At 46.0% G+C, this 20,639-nt stretch overlaps 2 protein-coding genes across 2 annotated transcripts in view; both read right to left on the minus strand.

Annotated features, from left to right (window-relative positions):
- The window catches only part of LOC100602869 (keratin, type II cuticular Hb6), a 61,312-nt gene that overhangs the window by 30,754 nt on the left and 9,919 nt on the right, over positions 1–20,639 (minus strand). The window lies entirely within an intron of this gene.
- Positions 1,301–13,250, minus strand: LOC100603454 (keratin, type II cuticular Hb1-like). Its single transcript, XM_012510197.1, is given in 10 exon segments — positions 1,301–1,540; positions 1,661–1,719; positions 3,005–3,137; positions 8,454–8,545; positions 8,548–8,559; positions 11,224–11,255; positions 12,079–12,275; positions 12,542–12,658; positions 12,901–13,074; positions 13,233–13,250. Coding segments are annotated over 10 exon segments (1,074 nt in total).

Raw genomic sequence — 20,639 nt, forward strand, 5'->3', positions numbered from 1 at the left:
TCCCCAAAGAACAGACCACAGAACCCCCTTCCCCACACAGGCAAACACAGAGTCACCCCCGAGAGAAGAAATAGCCCCCGACAAAAGGAGAGGCACAAAGGGAGCTGTCGCAGACACAGGAACAGAAACACAGCCCTTCTGCCTTCTCAAGAGGAGGCACGCCAAGGTGTGGACGGGGAAGGAGGGAATAAGGAGAATAAGATAATAAGATAAGATCCGACCACGCCAGCCTACTGTTTACTTACTGATGCTCCCTGCCCCAAATCCCAGACCAAGCCAGCGGGAAGAAGGAAGCAGGTGAGTCCATCTGTCTACTAGGTTTGGTATTCTGCATTCCCCAGGACACACACTCCTGACCCTCCCAGACAGCAGTTCTTCCACCCTGCAAGCTCCCTGGAGCGCTCTGATCACTCCTGTCTTAAATTCATATAACTCACTTTTGTTGATGACTTTTTGGAGGAAAGAGAAGACAAAAAAAAAAAAAAAAAAAAAACCACAACACTTTCTTTGGCCTCACTTGATCTTGGAAGGTGAGACCATGAGGGAACATTTTAAACCTCTAAAGGAGACCCCAGAGCAGGTAGCTCCATAATCTGAAGACTAGTGTTCAAATCTCACTCAATCACTCTACCTGTGTGTCCCTAAAGCTGTCACTTAACTTCTCTGAAACTTACCCCTCATCTGTAAAATGGGGATAATAGGACCTCCCTGCCAGGGTTTTGTGAGGTGTAAAGGAGGTGATCAATGCAATATGCCTGTGGCATGGGTGATCAGTTCCCCCTCCCTCCCCTAGCCTGGTGACAGCCCTTGTCTCCTACTGTTGTCTACTGAGTTGAAAGCCAAGCCCCACCTGGTCATATAACCCCACCTTCCCCAGGCCTGGGGAGAGGGGCAGAGTTGAGAAGAAGGCACTTCACACAGAGACTTTATTCCCACTGGCTAGGCCTTGGTCCCTGCAGCTGTCTCCATGGACAAACCGGCCCCTGGTCTCTGATACTGGGGTGGATGACTATGGGTCACCCCGTCCCAGGTGCCAAAAGTATACATCAGCTAGAACTTTTTGTTCAAAGGGCTATAAGATGGTGAGAGAAAACTAGCTCTAGAGGAACGAGTTCCTGGATACCCAGGTCATCTCTCTCCACCCTTCCCTAGCTGATGAGCGTGGTGGCTGCCCTGTGCCCCTGCACTCCTCACTGCAGCCACATCTGAAGCACTTCCCAGTCCACCCATCACCCACTCTCTTCACCCTCCAGCAGCTTGTGGTAGGCGGCAATCTCAAAGTCCAGGCCCCACTTGACGATCACAGCTCCCAGTACTCACACAGCTGCTGCGTCACATCCTGCTTAGCTCGCTGCAGGGCAGCCTCCAGCCAGGCCAGCTTGCCCTTGGTGCTGCCACAGCCACCCTCCTCCTGCAGAGCTGGTGGGTCCTTGGCTTCCTCTAGTTCACAGGGCTTAGGGGGCGAAGGGTAGACCAAGGACAGAAGGACATTCTTGGCCCTCACTCCTTCCCCCTTAAGGATCCAGACCTTGCTCTGAGGCTGCAGAGCCAATGAGGGATTGGAGATTGTCCATGGTTGCAAGGAGTGAGCACACCTGTTCCAAAACTTGTGTTTGTGTGTCTGTATGGCAAGATGAAAAGAACCTGCCCACCTGTCTACCTTCAGGGTGAAGATTTGAAACCGGATATCTAGGATGGCTGAGAGAGAGCCTTTTATGTCTAGTATGGAGAAACTTCTAACATGAGCCAGGATCCCAGAAGCATCCAATGCTCTTTGGCATGTAATGCTGTGGTTATTGTTTCCTAAGGAAAACTAGCAAGAAGAATATCCATTCCTCACAGGAACCTAGAGTTTATAGTATTCAGGAGGAAAAATATTAAGACCTTGGTGAAGTGGATTTGCTGCTTGGGAAACCAGAACAGCTGTGGCTGGTGGGAGCCTGACCATGATGGCCCACCCACTCACTCTGTCTCCTCGGAACCTCGGCAGCTTATCCCTTCTCAGAGTCACCCATTCCTGTACAAGGGAGATCTCTCTCCATGAATACCCTTCCAAGCCTGAGACACTTGCATCTGCAGAAAGCAAGAAAAGACCAGGAACAGAAGCCCTTCCCTCCATGGAGTGAGACCTGAGCCAGCGGGGGTGTGAGAGGGCTGGGAGGGGGGTGGAGTAAGAGAGGAGGCTAAGAGAGCATGGGAGAAAGAAAGCGTCCTGGAGGACCGGCTCCTTTCTAAGGCTCACACATGCAAGTGCTTGCAGAGGCCTAGCTGGAAGCATCAAAAGGTGAAGGCTAAACACATATCAGGAGTACCCAGTTCCACAAAGACGTCTGCCCTCTCCCATTTCCTGAAATCACCAGGACCTCTTTTATATTTTCAGACTTGCATTTCTCTAGCGACATTGACTCAGCACCTTTTCTCTTCTGCAAGGATAATAACATGCAGCCAGGACAGTGATGAATGGCAAGGGACCCTCTGCCTCACATCCAAAGGACGGGATTGGGAGTGGTGGGGACTGTGGCACACGAGGCAGCCTATACTGCATGTGAAAAAGAGATGATAGAGGCCTCTCTCCTCTAGCCAAAGGTTGCCATTTGAGAATCATAATTTAACATTGCCAGATCTTCACATTTTGAAATAGAACCCAGAAAACTGGGTTTCTAGGTAATATCTTGCAATTTCTGAAGATGGGCTCAAATTTAATACTGAGTGAGAAAAACAAAACACAGACATAAAAATGAACATACACAAGTAAGAAGATAATGATGTACAAACAAGCATATGTCTTCATACAGATTTACCTACATGTTCATTACTTACATAAAATACACAGGGTCCTAGACAAAGGTAAGCATGATATATGCATGCAGCTGCACGGCTGTATGCTTAGACATTCACTAAGAGAAAGTGTAGCCATCTAATCCAAAGGTAGGTGGGGAGGGGCAGTGGTCATAAATAATGGTCACCATCCCGCCATGGCCACTCTGTTGCCCCCCACTCCCACCTCTCATCTGACAGTCAGCACTGCCCACCTCCACAGTCAGCCGCTGGATGGCCTGATTAAGCCTGTTCAGATCCTCCTTGCTGGGCTTCAGGCTCTGCGTGTGTTTCTGCACAGCTGCCTTTAATTCCTCACACTGTGGAGCAGGCGGCAGAGGGCAGCTGTAGTCAGGAGTTGAGGAAGGCAGACAGGGCTGCCCATCTACCTGCTGTCACCAGTGGTCACCTAGCCTCTCTGGGCATCCCTTTCTCTATCTGTGAAATGGGAGTGATCATTTTTCCTATCTCCAAAGGTTGTTGAAAGAACACAGTGAGCTTGCCTTGTGCCCATGGGGCCAGAAGATGCCAAAGGAAGCCTGAACTCAGGCAGGAAGGGCAGCAACACAGGGCAGCGATCTGTTGAGGGGAGCTTTGGGACTGAGATCACACAGGGTTTATCCCAGGAACAGGGAGAGTTAAACTCTAGGAAACTGATTATTGTAGTTTACAACATCTAACCATTTAAATTAGTACAAAAAAATTAATGAAATTCAGTATTTCCTAATTTAAAAAACACATTTTAAAATCTAGGATTAGGAAGAAATGTCCTTAACTTGAATGCCATTAATCAGAAACCAGGGACAGTGATTTAGATTCCAGCTTCTTCCCCAAACCCAAGGCTGCTATGGGAATTGCTGTCTATGAAATCAGGGGACCTCTTCCCTTCTTGCACCTCGCCCCCATGTGCATTCAATACACGAATAGCCAGGGAACAGTAACTCATACTTGCACAGTGCCTGATGCTTTTCACAAGCTTTTACTCCACCATCTCACTAGGGCCTCATAACCACCCATGAAGTTGGCCAGATGGATGTGACTTCTCCCATTGTCTTTCCTCAGGCAAACTAGGGCTCATTCCATCCACCATGTGCAAGAGGGGAGTGAGTGACCCTGCCAGCCAACAGTTGAGCCAGACTGCATTTTAAGCCCATGCTCTTTGCTCTCCACCAAGGTCATACACACCCCCTTAACCCAGAGAGCAAGAACTGTTCACACCAGCCCATTGCAAACTTTCTTCTAGGGCGGATGGAGTGTGGGGGAACAGACCTCAAAACATCATCTCAATTTCTGCTGTGTTCCCACTGCCCCCCACTTTTCTGCTCCTGTTCCCAAAAGCTGTATGCCCAACAGATCTGGGTGGAGTCCAAGACACCTCATCCCTGTGTGACCAGGGAGCCACGTGTATGAGTCTCACCATGAAGAACTGTGGTCTCCTCCAAGCCTCTCTTGAGCACCAAAGCCCAGCTCCAGCCCAAGAGCTACCAGAATCCTTGCCACTGAGGACTAGGGCCTCTTCTTCCTGGGGGCTCTGTGACCTCACCTCATTACAATCACAGAGTTCTGCCCAGGAGGCCTCAGGGGCATAGGGTAGAAGGGGGCCCTACCCCACCTCATTACAATCACAGAGTTCTGCCCAGGAGGCCTCAGGGGCATAGGGTAGAAGGGGGCCCTACTCTGACCCCAGATGGGAAAATGGAAGTTTCTGGGCTGAAGTGGAACTTGAAGGAAAGTGGAGGAGGGGAAGACTACCTCAGGTGGAGGAAATGTGTGGAGCTGAGGAGCTTAGGCTTGTGGATGGGCACTGGGGAGCCACAGGGGGTGTCTGAGCAGGACAGTGGCCTGACATGAGATGTGATTGTCTAGAAGCAGTGCAGAAGATTGACAGGAGGGCAAGAAATTGGGACTGAGGACGCCAGTCCCAAGACTTGGTACGAAATCTTGGGTAGGGCAATGACTTTAACGTGTAGGAATGAGTAGGGGCTAGAGAGCACAAGCTGTGGTTAGCATTTTCCTTTTGTTTTATAAATTTCTCATACATGCAAAAGAGTATGCAAAACCTACATTTATTGATTTCAATAGCAACAATAATAAAACAAATCCTTGTGCACCCACCAGTACCTTCAAAGTCCCCTGCGGGATTTTTGCTGATCCATCTCTAACCCCATCTGATCCCCAAAGTAACCATTGTCCTGAGTTTTTATGTTGGTCATTCCCTTGCTTTTCTTTATTACTATGTCATATGTGTGTATCCTTAAACTAGTGTTGAGTTTTGCCTACCTTTAAGTTTTATATAAATAGAATTACACCTTGTACATTCCTATGACTTGCTTTTTCCTCCTCAACATACTAGTTTTGAGATTCATCTTTTTGATGCATGTAGCTTTATTTCTCAGTGCTGTATAGTATTCCAAAGTATGACTACATATATATAGATAGATACAGATATATACACACACATATACATATATATATATATACATATATCTCCATTTTCCTATAGGTAGCACATGTGTTTTTTGTTTTTGTTATAACAAACAATGCTGCCATGAACTTGCTTGTACATATCTGCTGGTGGACCTCAACAAAAGGTTCTTTGGGGTACTAGTTGTCAAACTGTTTTTTAACCTCAACTCTAAATAAGAAATATATGTTGTATCACGAATCACTACCTACGTACAAATACACACACATCTACTGAAATAAGTTTCATGGAAAAATCATTTACTTCTACTATGTGTAAGGCAATCTGATCTAACCAATCACCTTAACACATTCTTTTACTTTCAACTTATGTCCTCATGTTTTAAGTTTATTTCTTATAACTAGCATATTACTTTATTATTTAATAATATAATGAAAATGAAATACTCATGAACCCACTTACTGATCCCAAAACTAAAACCTTACTAGTAATTTACATTTAGCTCCATGCTCCTTCCCTACCCTGTCCTCTCCTAACCACCCCAGAGGTAACCACTTCCCTAAGGTTGATATAATTCCTTTGTTTTTTCTTAGTTTTATCAAATACATGCATATGCCTAAATATATATTTGTTTCAGATTTTTGTTCTTTTTTTTATAAAAAGCGTGTCACACAGGGTCTTGTTTTATTCAACATTATATAGCTAGTATTCCTCCATTATAATATTAGTATTCCATTCTTACAGTATTCCATTGTGTGACTATACCACACTTTAGGTAATTCTATTACTGTTTTGTTTTGTTTCTTTCTCTTACAAAGGTGGTGCCATGAACGTTTTTCTACATGTCCTCCGATGCACATATGTGAGGATTTGTATACAACTGCAAACAGAACTTCTGACTCATAGGATGGTTAGAATCTTATAAAGGTGTTAACTTTATAAGATAATATAAAATTATTTTCCAAAGTTGTTATAACAATTCACACTTTGCTCAGCAATGTGAAAAAGATTCGTATCCTCTTTAATGTGTCTTAATTTTCAACAATTAAATAATGCAATCTCATTTTTGGTCTTGCTTTGTATTTTCATGATTACTGTTAAAGTTTAATATCTCTTTAAATGTCTATTACATGTGTATTTCCTTTTCTTTTGTCCACTTTTTTCTATTGGGTTTTTGCCGTATTCTAAACGATTATAAGTGTTCTTTATATTTCTGAGTATTACTATTATATTACTTATATATATCACAAGTATTACCAAGTTTACAGCTTATCTTTTCACTTTACCACCTATTTTGAAAAATAAAGTTGTTAATTTTAATGTAATCTAATTTATCAATCTTTTATGTTGAGCATTTTATGTGCCATGTTTAAAAATCCTTCTCTACACCAAGGTCAGAAAAATATTCTCCAATATTTTCTTCTAAAACTCTTAAAGTTTTGCCTTCGACATTTGTAATTTAAATTAATTTGAAACTGATTTTGTGTATAAGAGAAAACAGGGATCTAATTTTATTTTTTACATGTGGTTAACCAATGCATAGTCCTTTTCACTACTGATCTGCCATACCACTTCTATTGTACAACAAAATCATTTATTTATTTATAAATAAATTCAGGGGCTATTTTGTTCCATTGGTCAGTTTGTCTCTTCTTGTGTAGGTACTATATTTTCTCAATTATTATAACTCTATAATACATTATAATCCCTGAAAGGGACAGTACCTATTTCTTCCTTCTCATCATTCCATAGCTATTCTTGACCTTTATTCTTCCCCATAAATTTTTTTTTTTTTTTTTTTTTTTTGAGACGGAGTCTTGCTCTGTAGCCCAGGCTGGAGTGCAGTGGCTCGATCTCGGCTCACTGCAAGCTCCGCCTCCCGGGTTCACGCCATTCTCCTGCCTCAGCCTCTCCGAGTAGCTGGGACTACAGGCGCCCGCCACCACACCTGGCTAATTTTTTGTATTTTTAGTAGAGACGGGGTTTCACCGTGGTCTCGATCTCCTGACCTCGTGATCCGCCCACCTCGGCCTCCCAAAGTGCTGGGATTACAGGCGTGAGCCACCGCGCCCGGCCTCCCCATAAATTTTAAAATCAACTTGTCAAGAATTACGTAAATCTTTATTTGGAATTTGAGTGTAGTTGCATCAACTCTGTACATCAATTTAAGGATAATTAACACATTCATGATAGTAAAGCTTCCTATCTAAGAACATGGTATAGCTCTTCATTTAATTATATCTTCTTTATCTTTTCTTTCCTATAACATTTTGTGTAATGTTTATATTTCTCTAGGTGTCTTTCACATATGTGTTAGATTTATTTCTAAGTATCTTATGCATTTTAAATCATTATTTTATCAACTTAATTGAGAAATAATTTGCATACAATTGTATCTCAATAAAGCGCACACATTCTAAAAGTACAGTTCAACAAATTTTGACAGATGTATGCTCCAATCTAATCACCACTGAATGAATCTAGTTCATTATTTTTTGTTGCTGAATGATATTTTATTGTATGACTACATCTCAATTTGTTTATCCATTCATCTGCTGGTACACATTTGGGTTGTTTCCAATTTAGGGCTATTATAAATAAAGCTTCTATAAAATTCATGTACAAGTCTCCGTATAGATCTGCTTTTATTTCTTTTGAGCAAATACCCAGGAGTGGAATTGCTGCATCATTTGATAAGTGCATGTTTAACTTCATAAGAAATTGCCAAACTGTTTTCCAAAGTTGCTAAATCATTTTACACTCCATGAAAGTTTCAGCTGATTCATTTACTTGGTATTGTCAGTCTATTAAATTTTAGCCTTCTAAAGGAGGCAAGAAGTAAGGAGGAAAAGAAGACCGGAGAAGGGAAGGGAAGAGCAAGACAGCAAGGGAAGCGGAAGGTTGGAAGATGGCTGGTGAGAGGCTATCCTCTTCGTGGGTTCAGTCAGGTCAGAATCCTCAAACAGAACATGCCCATGGGCTATGTGCCACTCCTCTCAATAGCCTTTCTCAGCTTGAGGGCAGCAGGGGCCAAGGAAGAGAGATTCCCACACAACAAGAAGTAAGAAGTGGGAAGCAGACAACATGGATCAGGGTGGGTCAAGCAGTGGTGCCCCGCCACCAGGCTGCACAAGGTCAGGTAGGGCCAGCTGGGACCCTCTCAAGGGTGAGAGGCTGGGCTGGGTGCATCCTCAAGCTCTGCCAACTTAACACTTCTTGCAGCTGCTGCCACAGGCCCCATCCCACAGGAGCTGATGCCGCAGGTGCAGGTGGCCAAGAGGCCCCCACAGGCAACCCCACCAAGGAGCTGCTCACACCTGCACAGAGACAGCAGTGAGAAGTTAAACCCTTTGGTCGGGGTGGGAGCTGGTCCCAAAAAGCCCCACCTCCAATCAACTGGCTTCCTACCAGCTGGGAGCAGCTAGGAGGATGGCTTCTGCTCACCTCCATCTCCAGGGGTGAAGATGGCATTGCTTCCCTGTAGTCTGTGTGAGGGACTGACACCCTGACTAGGAGGGACTCCATCTTGGGGTTTAATCTCAATCCCTTCTCTTTTTTTTTGTGAGATGGAGTCTCACTCTGTCACCCAGGCTGGAATGCGGTGGCACGATCTCAGCTCACTGCAACCTCCACCTCCCAGGTTCAAGCAATTATTGTGCCCCAGCCTCCCAAGTAGCTGGGATTGCAGGCACGCACCATCATGCCTGGCTAATTTTTTGTATTTTTAGTAGAGATGGGGTTTCACCCTGTTTGCCAGGCTGGTCTCAAACTCCTGACCTCAAGTGATCCATCTGCCTCCGCCTCCCAAAGTGCTGGGATTACAGGTGTGAGCCACCACACCCAGCCTCAATCCCTTCTTTCTATAAATATGACCTCTTACTATATTGCCCAGGCTGGTCTCAAACTCCTAGGCTCAAGCGACCCACTTGCCTCAGCCTCCCAAAGTTCCAAAGGGATTACAAGGGTGAGCCACCCTACTCAGCTGAGACCCTGTCTCAAAAGAAAAAAAAAATCAGGACGACCTCAGGATCTACAACAAGTGGATTTGATTACAGCTCATTCAATCCACATGTATTTAAAGAAGATTAAACGCATGTTTTAATCCAGTAAAGTGACTGACATCTTGAACACGGACAAGTATGTTTGGACAGGGAGAGAATAAGAGCTTCCTACTGAAGGGGAGAAATTATAATTTTCCTCAACCCACATAAATTTGTAGTTGAGACAGACTCCTGCAACAACAGACAGATTAACAATAGAAAAACAAGCAAGTTTACCAACAGGAGCAGTGCACGTCATGGAAGGAGAAAAGTAACAACCAGGGACTGTACATGAACAAACGCACTGGAGAATGAATGCTGAGATCCAGGTAGGGCACACACAGGCTGCGTGGCTTATGTAGTCATTCATCGGTACTCATGGGGGACTGGTTCCAGGACACCCGCAAATATCAAAATCTGAAGATGTTCATGTCCCTTTATATAAAATGGCACAGTATTTGCATTTAACCTATACACATCCTCCCATATTCTTTAAATCATCTCTAGATTACTTATAATATCTAATACAATGTAAATGCTGTATGAATAGTTGTATTGTTTAGGGAGTCATGAAAAAAAAAAAAGTCTGTGCGTGTTCAGTACAGTTTTTTTCCAAATATTTTCAACCTGCAGTTGGTTGAATCCACAGATTCAGAGGGCCAACTGTATATTCATCTTCGACAAGGAATAATCAATTTTAGAGAAATGGCAAGACAAAGAAAAGCAGTTTAAGGCTTCCAAAGGTGAGAAAGAGTGGGAAGGTAAATTTATGGGTAAACTAATGGAGTAAAGTCTACCCACATTCCTCTCGGGCCACCTCTAAGTTCATAATGGTTGTAGGGAGAATTTACATCTTGGCTTTAGGCAGGAAAGCAGAGAGGATAGAAAGACCTTTGTCTTTGTAATTCTCTGTTCTGCTTTTAGGCAAACACGGGGAAAGCAGAGAGCTCCCTTGCATCTTCTTAATTGCCTTTAGCTTGATAAAATATTTATGTCAGGCCGGGCACGGTGGCTCACACCCATAATCCCAACAGTTTCGAAGGCCAAGGCGGGTGGATCACTTGAGCTCAGGAGTTCAAGACCAGCTTGGGCAACATGGCAAAACCCCATCTGATATGGTTTGGTTGTGTTCCCACCAAAATCTCATCTTGAATTGTAGTTCCTATAATCTCTATGTGTCACGGGAGGGACCTGGTGAGAAGTGATTGGATCATTGGGGCAGTTTCCCACATGCTATTCTCGTGAAGATGAGTGAATTCTCATGAGATCTGATGGTTTTATAAGCATCTGGCATCTCCCCTGCTGGCACTTCTACTTCCTGCCACCTTGTGAAGAAGGTGCCTTGCTTCCCCTTCACCTTCTGCCATGATTGTAAGTTTCCTGAGGCCTCCCCAGCCGTGATGAACTATGAGTTGATTAAACCTCTTTCCTTTATAAATTACCTACTCTCAGGTATGTCTTTAGAGTAGCAAGAGAACGGACTAATACACTGTCACTACCAAAAAAAAATAGAAAAAAATTAGCCAAGTGTGGTGCTACACACCTGTAGACCCAGCTACTCAGGAGGCTGAGGTGGGAGGATGGCTTGAGCCCAGGAGGTCAAGGCTGCAGTGAGCCATGATCACACCACTGCACTCTAGCCTGGGTGACAGAGTGAGACCCTGTCTCAAAAAAAAGATATATATTTATGTCAAAGATACATATTTTGAGGTGACACATTCTGGTTCCTTCACTATGGTGAGGATAATAAGACTGCCACTCTGACAAGTCTGGCGTAAGGAATGATTCCATTCAAGACTTGTCAATCGGCTCCCTCTTTGTAGCTGTATAGCTATAAATGAATGGAACCACCTCTCCCTTGGTATTTCCACCTTCAGAGCTAAAAAAAATTCGTCCCACTGGCAAACCTCAGAGTCTCCCTTCAGGGCCAGAATTACTCACAGATATTCACAGCACTGATGCCATCACATAGCCTGGTGCAGGAGAGAAAAGGTCAGCTTAAGCACTGGGCATTAATTCCTGACAATGACACCAGAGACCATGTGGTCGCCGGCTCTGAACTCAGTCAACCAAGAGGTCACCCAAGCCCTTCCCAGAAAGTGAGAGGAGGGAAGACCTGGGTCTAGCACCCTCAAAGGCCCAGCATCGTCCCAACCCTGTCCCAAAACAACACAAGTCCCAGGCTCTCCCAGATCCCCCCGGGAAGTGGAGCCTGCGAAAATGCAGCAGGACACAAAAGAACTCTCCAACTGTCCCAATAACTCCACACCAGGCTGACTCCCCAACCCCCACAGTCTCCCTAAGCCTCAGGTTTTTCATCTAAGAGAAGAGACAAATATCTTCCTATTTGTCTTTCAGTGTGATACACCATTCCACCCTGGTCCCAACCAATGGTGTTCTTGAACAAGTTCCCACCAGCTCACAAGAGCCTATTGTGAACATTTCTAGCCAATTCTACATGAAGTCACAGCAACAGCCTGAAATCAGCCATGACAGAAGTATATACAACTCTGAAATCAGTAAGTATTATAAATTAGGGCGTTGTTTATCTCAGAGAACAAGTTCTCTGAGACAAACCATTGTCCCTAATAGATCATACAAGGAGCCTATTGGAAATTGGCCTGCGGACTCAACTAAGACTCCGCTCCTTGGACCGTGCTCAATACGGTAGAGATCCTAAAAGGGTTCCAAGATGAAAACAGAAGTAGTAGTGAGGGCTGGGTAAGTGATGGTGCTAAAAAGTGGGGCAGGTCTATGCAGATGACCTCTGGGCCCAGCTCTGCAGGCTGCACCCACCTCTGCTCCTCACCATCTAGAAGTTGGCAAGAAGAGGCAGCCTTCACATTGAGGCCCAGCTTGGAGTTCATCACCTCCTGGTACTGCCTGGCCTTCTGCAGGGTGCCCTCCAGCTCGGCCAGCTTGCAGTGGTCATCGCTAAGGGCCACCTCACCCTGCCACTCAGACTGGGTCACCGCCACCCCCAGCTTGGAGTTCTTGGGGACCAGAAGAGAACAAGATAGGTTACGGTCTCTCTGTCCATTACCTGGATATGTCCAGTCTGCCATTCAGCTGGGAGCACCTCAGAAACAGGGCCTCTTGCTTTCATCATCCTGGCACTCCCTGACTGACCACAACCAGGGACTCTACGTGGACAAAGGGACTGGAGAATGCATGCTAAGATCCAGGTAGGGCACACATAGGCTGTGTGACAAAGGTTAGGTCATCAGTCTCTCTGGCCTTGGGCACAGATGCCACATACCTGGTACTTGGCATTCTCCACCTTGGCCATCAGCCTCTGGATCATGTGGGTCAGCTCCTTGATCTCCTCCTTGGTGCAGCCCACAGTCTCCCCATGCCTGATCACCATGGCCTTCACCTCCCCCAACCGGGGGAAGCAGAGATGCTCATGAGGCTGAGTGTGGGATATCCCTTCCTTTAGGGATGATTGTGCAGGTTGTGCAGTGCTCAGCCTGTGCAACCACACATGGCAGTCCTGCTCAGCCACCCCAACCTGAGAGCATTGGCCTACTATCCAGAATCCCCAGGCAAAATAAGTCTATCTAATAAGTATCTCACATCCTGCCCTTCCAACTGCCACATCTAGCAGGCAGGTGCCACATCTGGCAGACAGCTGTGGTACCAAGACTCAGCCTCGGCCCAGCTGCAGGTGACAATGTCGTCATACTGTGCCTTGATCTTAGCAATGATGCAGTCCATGTTCAGGTCCTGGCTGTTGTCCAGCTTGACAACCACAGAGGTGTCTGAGATGTGGGATTGGAGGACGTGGATCTCCTGCAGGAGGTGGGGGCAGCGACTTAAGTTGAGAACATAGCTATAATTTGAACAAATAGTTGCATTAGGAATGTCGCTGAAGTCGGCCAATAGGTGAACTTTGTAGGTCATGTAAAGATTTGATTTGACATGACAGATACAATACTCCATCAAGTTACTCTCAGAAGGTTGGGCATGGTGGCCTACTCCTGTAATCTTAGCACTTTGGGAGGCTGAGGCAGGCAGATCACCTGAGGTGAGGAGTTTGTGACCAGCATGGCCAACATGGTGAAATCCCGTCTCTACCAAAAAAAAAAAAAAAAAAAAAAAAAACCAAAAATTAGCCAGTGTGGTGGCACATGCCAGTAATCCCAGCTACTTGGGAGGCTGAGGCATGAGAATTGCTTGAACCCGGGAGACAGAGGTTTGCAGTGAGCCAAGATCACACGACTGCACTCCAGCCTAGGCAATAGAGACTCTGCCTCAAAAAGAAAAAAAAAAGTTACTCTCAGAAGCTACTGATTATGAAATTTGAATTACAGCATTATCCTGCCAAGTGAATGAGGAAGGCGTAAGCAAGGAAAATTTTAAGAGAGTTAAGAGTTGCATGACAGCAGAGAAGTCTTGATCCATGGTCTTGGGAAAGTTGTCCACATCTAGAATACTGTCTGTTTCTGGGAAGAAACTTCTGTGCTTGGCTTTATCTTAAGGTCTCCAATGGATGTGCAGTTCTAAGAGTCTGAATGGGCCCTTTTGAGTTGTGAGATGTAGACCCAAGGTCCAAGGCCCTGAAGTTTTGCTGAAGAGTGGGTGATGAGAAGAATTTGATACGGTCCCCTCCAATGGGGCTCAATGGCAGTCTTTCTCAGATATCCTCTCCAGATGACCTGATCTCTGCGTTCTAGATTGTGAAGGGTTTGATTGTCCTCAGTTGATAGATCTTGAAAAGCTTCCTTTACCTGGTGAAAATATACTTTGGCATAATGCATTAAAACCTTGCAGCATGTAGTTATGTCAGAGTTTAGGGGAGTAGAAAATAAATGAGGTTCTATTATTAGGGCATAGGCCTTCCAGTAGCTATTTCATAAGGGATCAATCTATGATGTATTATAGCACTGGTCCCTATTATGGAATTAGACTTCCAGACTTATTTGTTCTCATGACCTGTTTTACTTTAACCCAGTCATGTGATTTAAGAACCAAGACTAATGAGTATATTACAAGGCAAGTTTGCACCAAAATCCCAAACAGATTTTCTTGCAAATTGACTTATGTGCCAGGGTACTATAGCACTTTTTTTTTCCCGAGACAGAATCTTGCTCTGTCACCCAGGCTGGAGTGCAATGGCGCAACCTCAGCTCACTGCAACCTCTGCCTCCCAGATTCAAGCGATTCTCCTGCCTCAGCCTCCTGAGTAGCTGGGATTACAGGTGTGTGCCACCACGCCAAGCTAATTTTTGTATTTTTAGTAGAGACGGGGTTTCACTATGTTGGTCAGGCTGGTCTCGAACTCCTGACCTCGTGATCTACCTGCCTCAGCCTCCCAAAGTGCTAAGATTACAGGCGTGAGCCACCACGCCTGGCCAGCACTCTTTTAACCTATAATAACTCTACCTCAGATCCTTGGCCAGAAACTGCTAATTCCAACATTCCTAGTTGGAATTAGGAATACATGCCCTATAAAACCTTGCAATAGACTATAAGTGGGGCTGCCTCCTCTGCTTTTGTCAGGAGGCAGCCCGACAGGACTGACAATAAATCAGCTTGCCTGAACTTGGGTCTATTGGCCTCATTCCTTTCTCGGCTGTCCTTCCAAGTATCCCTTACAAACCTAACTTCAGAATTTTCCTTTGTAACAAATCGCTGAGTCTCAGCCAATCACAGTAACTGAGCTTCAGTCAATCACAGGCAGCCAAATGTTCACAAACACCAGCTGTAAACAATCCAGCTGTTTTTGTACCTCACTTCTGTTTTCCATGTGTCACTTTCTGTTTTCTGTCCATAAGTATTGTGGGACCCAGTGCAGCCAGAGTTCCCCTGATCAGTTCTAAGGGCTGCCCAATTCTAAAATTGCATATAAAATCCAACTAAGATCTCTAAACTAAATTCGTTGAAATTTTGAAATTTGGCATCTTTCCTCCACAAGCTCTCCGTATCTGAACTGTCAGAGTCTTTCTGGGCCTGGGGTGCCTCTGTCTGTCTGTCTGTCTGTCTGTGTGCTTCTCCTACCAGACTGGGACCTCAGGCAGACAGAGACTTGACTGCCTCTGATTCTTTCCTCAGTGCCCAGTCCTGGCTGTGCACATGGTGAGGGTTCAGGAAGAGTGTGATCCAGGACACCCACCTTGTGGAGGAAGGCAGTAAACCTGCTGTTGAGGCACTTGATCTTCTCCTTCTCCTCGTGCTTTATGCACTATGCAATCTCCAGGTTGAGGGGCATGAGGAGGCTCTCACTGATCAACACAACCGTGATGCAGGCAGTGCTGGGCCCACACATGCTGCCAGAGTGGTAGCTGAATCTGTGTCCACAGGAACCAGTGCCAAAGCCCCCAGTAAGGCCATGGTAGCAGGGGCTGGCCGTGATGCAGCAGCCGCCAGACCAGGGCCCGGAGGGCAAGATGCAGCTAAGGGTGGGGTCATAACCATATTTCTGAGTGGTTGCACAGGACCTGGATTTGCAGACTCCACTCGGGAGCCTAGGCAAGACAATCTACAAGTCATGGCAACTCTCTGCTGGAGGACATGAAGCCAGAGGAAGAAGAGGACTCTGACCTCTCCGTCACTGCTAGCACCTTTTATAAACCCAGGCACCTGGGTCTGTCTGCCTCCCCATGTGGTGAGGCCATATTGTCACCTTTATGAGCTTGGGAAATTTCACTGTCATTTCTCCTCCCTCCTGGGGTAACATCATCAATATGTGGCTTTGGAAAATCCTACACTCGGGCAATTCTGAAACATTGGCAGCATTTCTTCCACAGCTGAGGGCTGGCGGTGCCCAGGAGTCAAGGTCAGCCAAAACCTGTGAACTCCACATTTTGTGAGGTAATTGTGGAGCCAGGGGGAAGCCAGGTTGGGACACTTCCTTTCAGGTGGTTAGCTGAGCTCACAACCTCACAGTTTTTCAGTTTGGGCCATCAGATGAGCTGCAACCAGGGACAAAGGACAGGCCATCCTCACTCCAGGTGGTGAGCTCTTCAAGTGGAAGAGCCTTCCAGGGGCTCCCCAGGAAGGGCCCTAGGGCCGAGTCCTAAAGGCAGCCTGTGACACCTGACTCCTGGCACGGCCAGTAGGAGATTGTGTTTACCTCTACCAAGACATGGAAGAGTCAACCATACAACCAAAACAGTTTTGTTCAGCTCTTCTTGCCACAGGAGCCATGAAGTGGGTATGTGGGGGTTCAGTCAGGCTGATGGGAAAAATTTTAGTTATAATAGCCACAAAGCCTCTTGGAAGGCCTGAGAGTTGGCATAACTTTGGTAATAGATCTGGCTGAAGGCAGCCTAGTCCCTTTTCCTTCAGTTAAATAGATTAAAAGTAGATACAAAGGAATGTGGGGGAGTTTATCTAACTAGCTTGTTTACTCATGTGGTCCTAAGACTAACCTTTGATCTACAGTGGGTGCTTAATTGCTTTCTACTCGGGAGGTCCACAATGTCAATTACCCTCTAGTGGCGTTGACTCAAGACTTTGTCAATTAATCTTTACTGAATAAATGCGAGTCTCACTGGCTAGTCGAGGCCATGGTCACAACTGTTTACAGCACTCTCCAGGGAGTCTGTAAGCAGCCTGGACTCTCAGCTGGACTGACAAGCATAATATCTGCGCTGGTGCACGTTATTCATCCATCATTGGGTCAGGGTCTGCTGGACAGACCCCCGCATGGGTGGATGTGTGTAAGCATCTGGTTTGAGGGTTCTGAGTATCTGGATCCCTCTGCCTGCCCACCCACCTCCCTTCCTTCCTATGTGCCTTTAAGATTCCTCACCCCCACCCAACAGTGTCTACCTCAACTCCACCAGAAGCACAGGGCACTCCAGTCTCTATTGGCTCATTGCAAAGGTTCCAGTCTCTTGCAAAGGTTCCCTCTTTATTGGAGGTACCCCTCAAGAAAGCTTGTCCCATCAGCTTTGAGACAGGCCCACAGGAGCCTAACTGAGGCATGGAAGTGGGGGTCCCCAGCCAGGAGAGCAACATTGTGTAGGAGGCCACAGCCCCCAGACCTGAAAGAGCAGGGCAGGGGGCTGGGGGGCTCTGGATGGTGACCAGGACAGTGAAATAACAACAGCACTCAACAGTGGCTAGAATGTACAGACCACTTACTATACAGCAGGCAGCATGCTAGTGCTTTACACACACCTCACCTGATCCTTGCCATGTCCCTGGCAAGTTATATTACCTCAATTCTAGACACAAAAGAAACAGAGGCTCAGAGAGGTTGTGTGCAAGTTTTCACCCACATTGTAAGTGGCAGAGCCCAGGCATGTCTGATTCCAGAGACACTTTTGATCACTATACCATAAAGAAGGAAGAAATGTATTTCTGAAATGGACACACTAGTGTTCAAGATGTTTCATAATGAAGTTACCAGAAGAACACACATGCTCGTGTGTGCACACACACACTTTTACACATATACACTCTCTGTGTACTATCCCTATGTTCCGTTCACTCACACACCTCTGAGCATGACCCTCTGCAGGTCAAGCACCTCCAGCACTTCGCTTGATATTCTAAGCCTACCCTGCCCATCCACCATATTCACCATGTGGCCTCAGTCAGCCTCCTTCCCCCTGCTCTCACCAACCCCTGTTTTTCAGCCAAAGCAGATGACCCACTATTCCGTTCACATCCTCTGGCCTCCCTTGCTTTGTGTTTTTGCTTACACCATTCCCTCTGCCTGAATCCTCCCCGCTCTCATCTCAGCATTTCCAAGTCCTCACCTTCTTCAGGCCAAACCAAAGTGTCATCTCCAAGGACCCTGCTCTGACCCCTGGTCCCAAGCTCCCATGGCATGGTGTTGCCCCACTATAGCCAGACTCCCTGTGGCTTTGCACTAGGGTCCTCTGTAGGCATGCCTGCGCTGTCTGAGGACTCCAGTCTCTCCTTCATGCTCTGAGCCTGGTTCCTGATGGTATTCACTAGATGTTTGCTTCCTGCCTTGAACTGGCCCCTGGGACCCACTGGGAGGTTAAAGAAGAGGCATGATAACCCAAACAGGACATTAGCTTTCTACTGATAGACTGGTATATTGGTGATAAAAGGGGCGGGGGGTGTTTTCTAGAAGATCTGGCTGACAATGAAGAAGCCCTCCTCTTCCCTGGCACTTGTGACAACCAACCCTCTCTATGAAGAAGTATGTCCTTAATTGTTTCTAAAATTTCTAACTTCTAAAACGAAGTTACCAGAAGAACACACATGCTCGTGTGTGCACACACACACTTTTACACATATACACTCTCTGTGTACTATCCCCATGTTCCGTTCACTCACACATCTCTGAGCATGACCCTCTGCAGGTCAAGCACCTCCAGCACTTCGCTTGATATTCTAAGCCTACCCTGCCCATCCACCATATTCACCATGTGGCCTCAGTCAGCCTGTTTCTCTCCCCTGAGTTCCAAGAATAATAAACAGACCACGAGGGATCATGTTTCCCTGAGGCTGGGCCAGGGATTAGCATTAACATTGTGGAAGACCACTGTGATCTAGATGTCAAACCTCTCCATTCCAGCCCCTTCACATTGTTTTCTTAGAGAGAACAATGCAGCCTGCAGATCTTCTGTTTCTCTGGATTTTAAATGCACGTAATTATCTGTGTGGACAAAGGCTGATTATTAACATCTTCACTGATTGTAATAGCATAGAAAGTCCAGTCCATCCACCCACCAGAACCCAGAAAGGGGTCCAAGCAAGAATCATGTTAAGTGCCTCCACAAGTCTAATTTAAATCCTCCGTGCTCCAGGGTAAGTCCAAATCCTCTCGTCCAGGAGACACCAAGGGAACACTCTTCCAATACTACTTATTCTCAAAAGAAAATTGGAATCGAAATACATAATCCTGAAGCCAAGCATTAGTCACACAGCTGGTGACTGACACAGCAGGAGCACTGTCATCTCAGACAAACACTGCCACTTTAAGTTCCAGCTCCCTTTCTAGCCTCATGCATTTCAAGGAAATCACTTCTCTTCTAACTACAAGCAGACAGAAAGAGCGGGCAGTAAAACACAGATAAGACAGCTCGGGCACAGAGGGAAGTAGGAGGAAAGTCTTGTGGGTAACCGCCAAACTTCATCCTCATAAAATGGGCCCCAGTGAAACAGTGGGCCTTAATAAGCACATTCCTTTCCCTTCAGGTGCACTACGAGAAGCTAAAAGCAGACTCAGGGGATATGCCTGAAGCTGCAGAAAGATGTATGGGAACAGACACACACCCCTCCCAGATAAGCACAACAAAGACACATAAGCAGTCCAAGCCTCTTCTAAACTCTCCCACCTTGAATCCTTAAAAAAAAAACTCTTAGTCTGTAAGAGAGTGTGCCTCTGATCTAACTTGGCCAGACACCCCTCTCAGGTTTTTCTCTAAAATAAACCTGTCTTGACTGGCAAGCTACCTTTCATGTTTCTTTCCTCTTTCTTTAATTCTTACACTGACTGCTGGAGCAGGGGCACAAGCCTGTGGGGTTGGGCTCCAACTTCTACAGAGGACTGAACTAAGGATGGCCTTAAACTGCTATAAAACAGACCAAGGCTGGGCCAAAGGAATCCAAGCCCATGAGAGTACAGAAAAGACAGGAAAAGGGGTAAGAGGAAATGCGATGCCAAGCAGCTCAAAGCCAGGACTGGCTGTGATGACCTCTGGAGTTCTAAGATTTAATTACTGCTTTCACAATAATAACTCGTATTTAAAAGCAAAGGAAGCCAAGGGTGATTTGCATGCTTCTCTTTAATGCTGGCTGCTGAGTGCACACTCCTGGTTTTCTCTGCCAATAACTGGACACATAATTAACCTCCTTTATAATGGATTATGGCCTTCTAGAGTTGGTGGCCATGACCAAGCCTCAGTTGAGGGGAAGGCCTTGGATCAGGCCGATTTCTCCAAGGGCCCAAAGCCCAGCAGCAGTCTGTGCTCCTGCCGCCAAGAACTCAATCCTCACTCAGCCCCCAAAGATTCAGACCCTGGGTGAGACCAGTGTGGACGAGGGCTTGGAGGAGGAGGGGTCGCCTTTCAGATTCCAACTCTGCCCCTCTATGGATCCTTCTATGCATGACCTTAAACAAGTCACTGGACTACCCTGAGCTCACCTTCCCACTCAGGTAAATGGGCACAATAATACCTCAGAAGGACGCCCTGGGACCTAGAGGAAATAATACAGTATAAAAAGGCCTCAGCACAGTACTAGGCACATTACGGGCACTCCATGAATACAACTCCCTTCCCCTTGCTCAAGCAGAGTGGAGAGGGGTACAGGAAGGAGAGGCACTTACGAGAAGAGGAGGTATAAGCTGGGTCCTGAGATAGAAGAGAAGAGAAAGTTTTTGCCCAAAGGGACACAGGATGAATGATAAATTAACAATAGAATAAATA

This window comes from Nomascus leucogenys, chromosome 11 (assembly GCF_006542625.1).
Source record: "Nomascus leucogenys isolate Asia chromosome 11, Asia_NLE_v1, whole genome shotgun sequence".
Lineage (NCBI taxonomy): Eukaryota > Metazoa > Chordata > Mammalia > Primates > Hylobatidae > Nomascus > Nomascus leucogenys.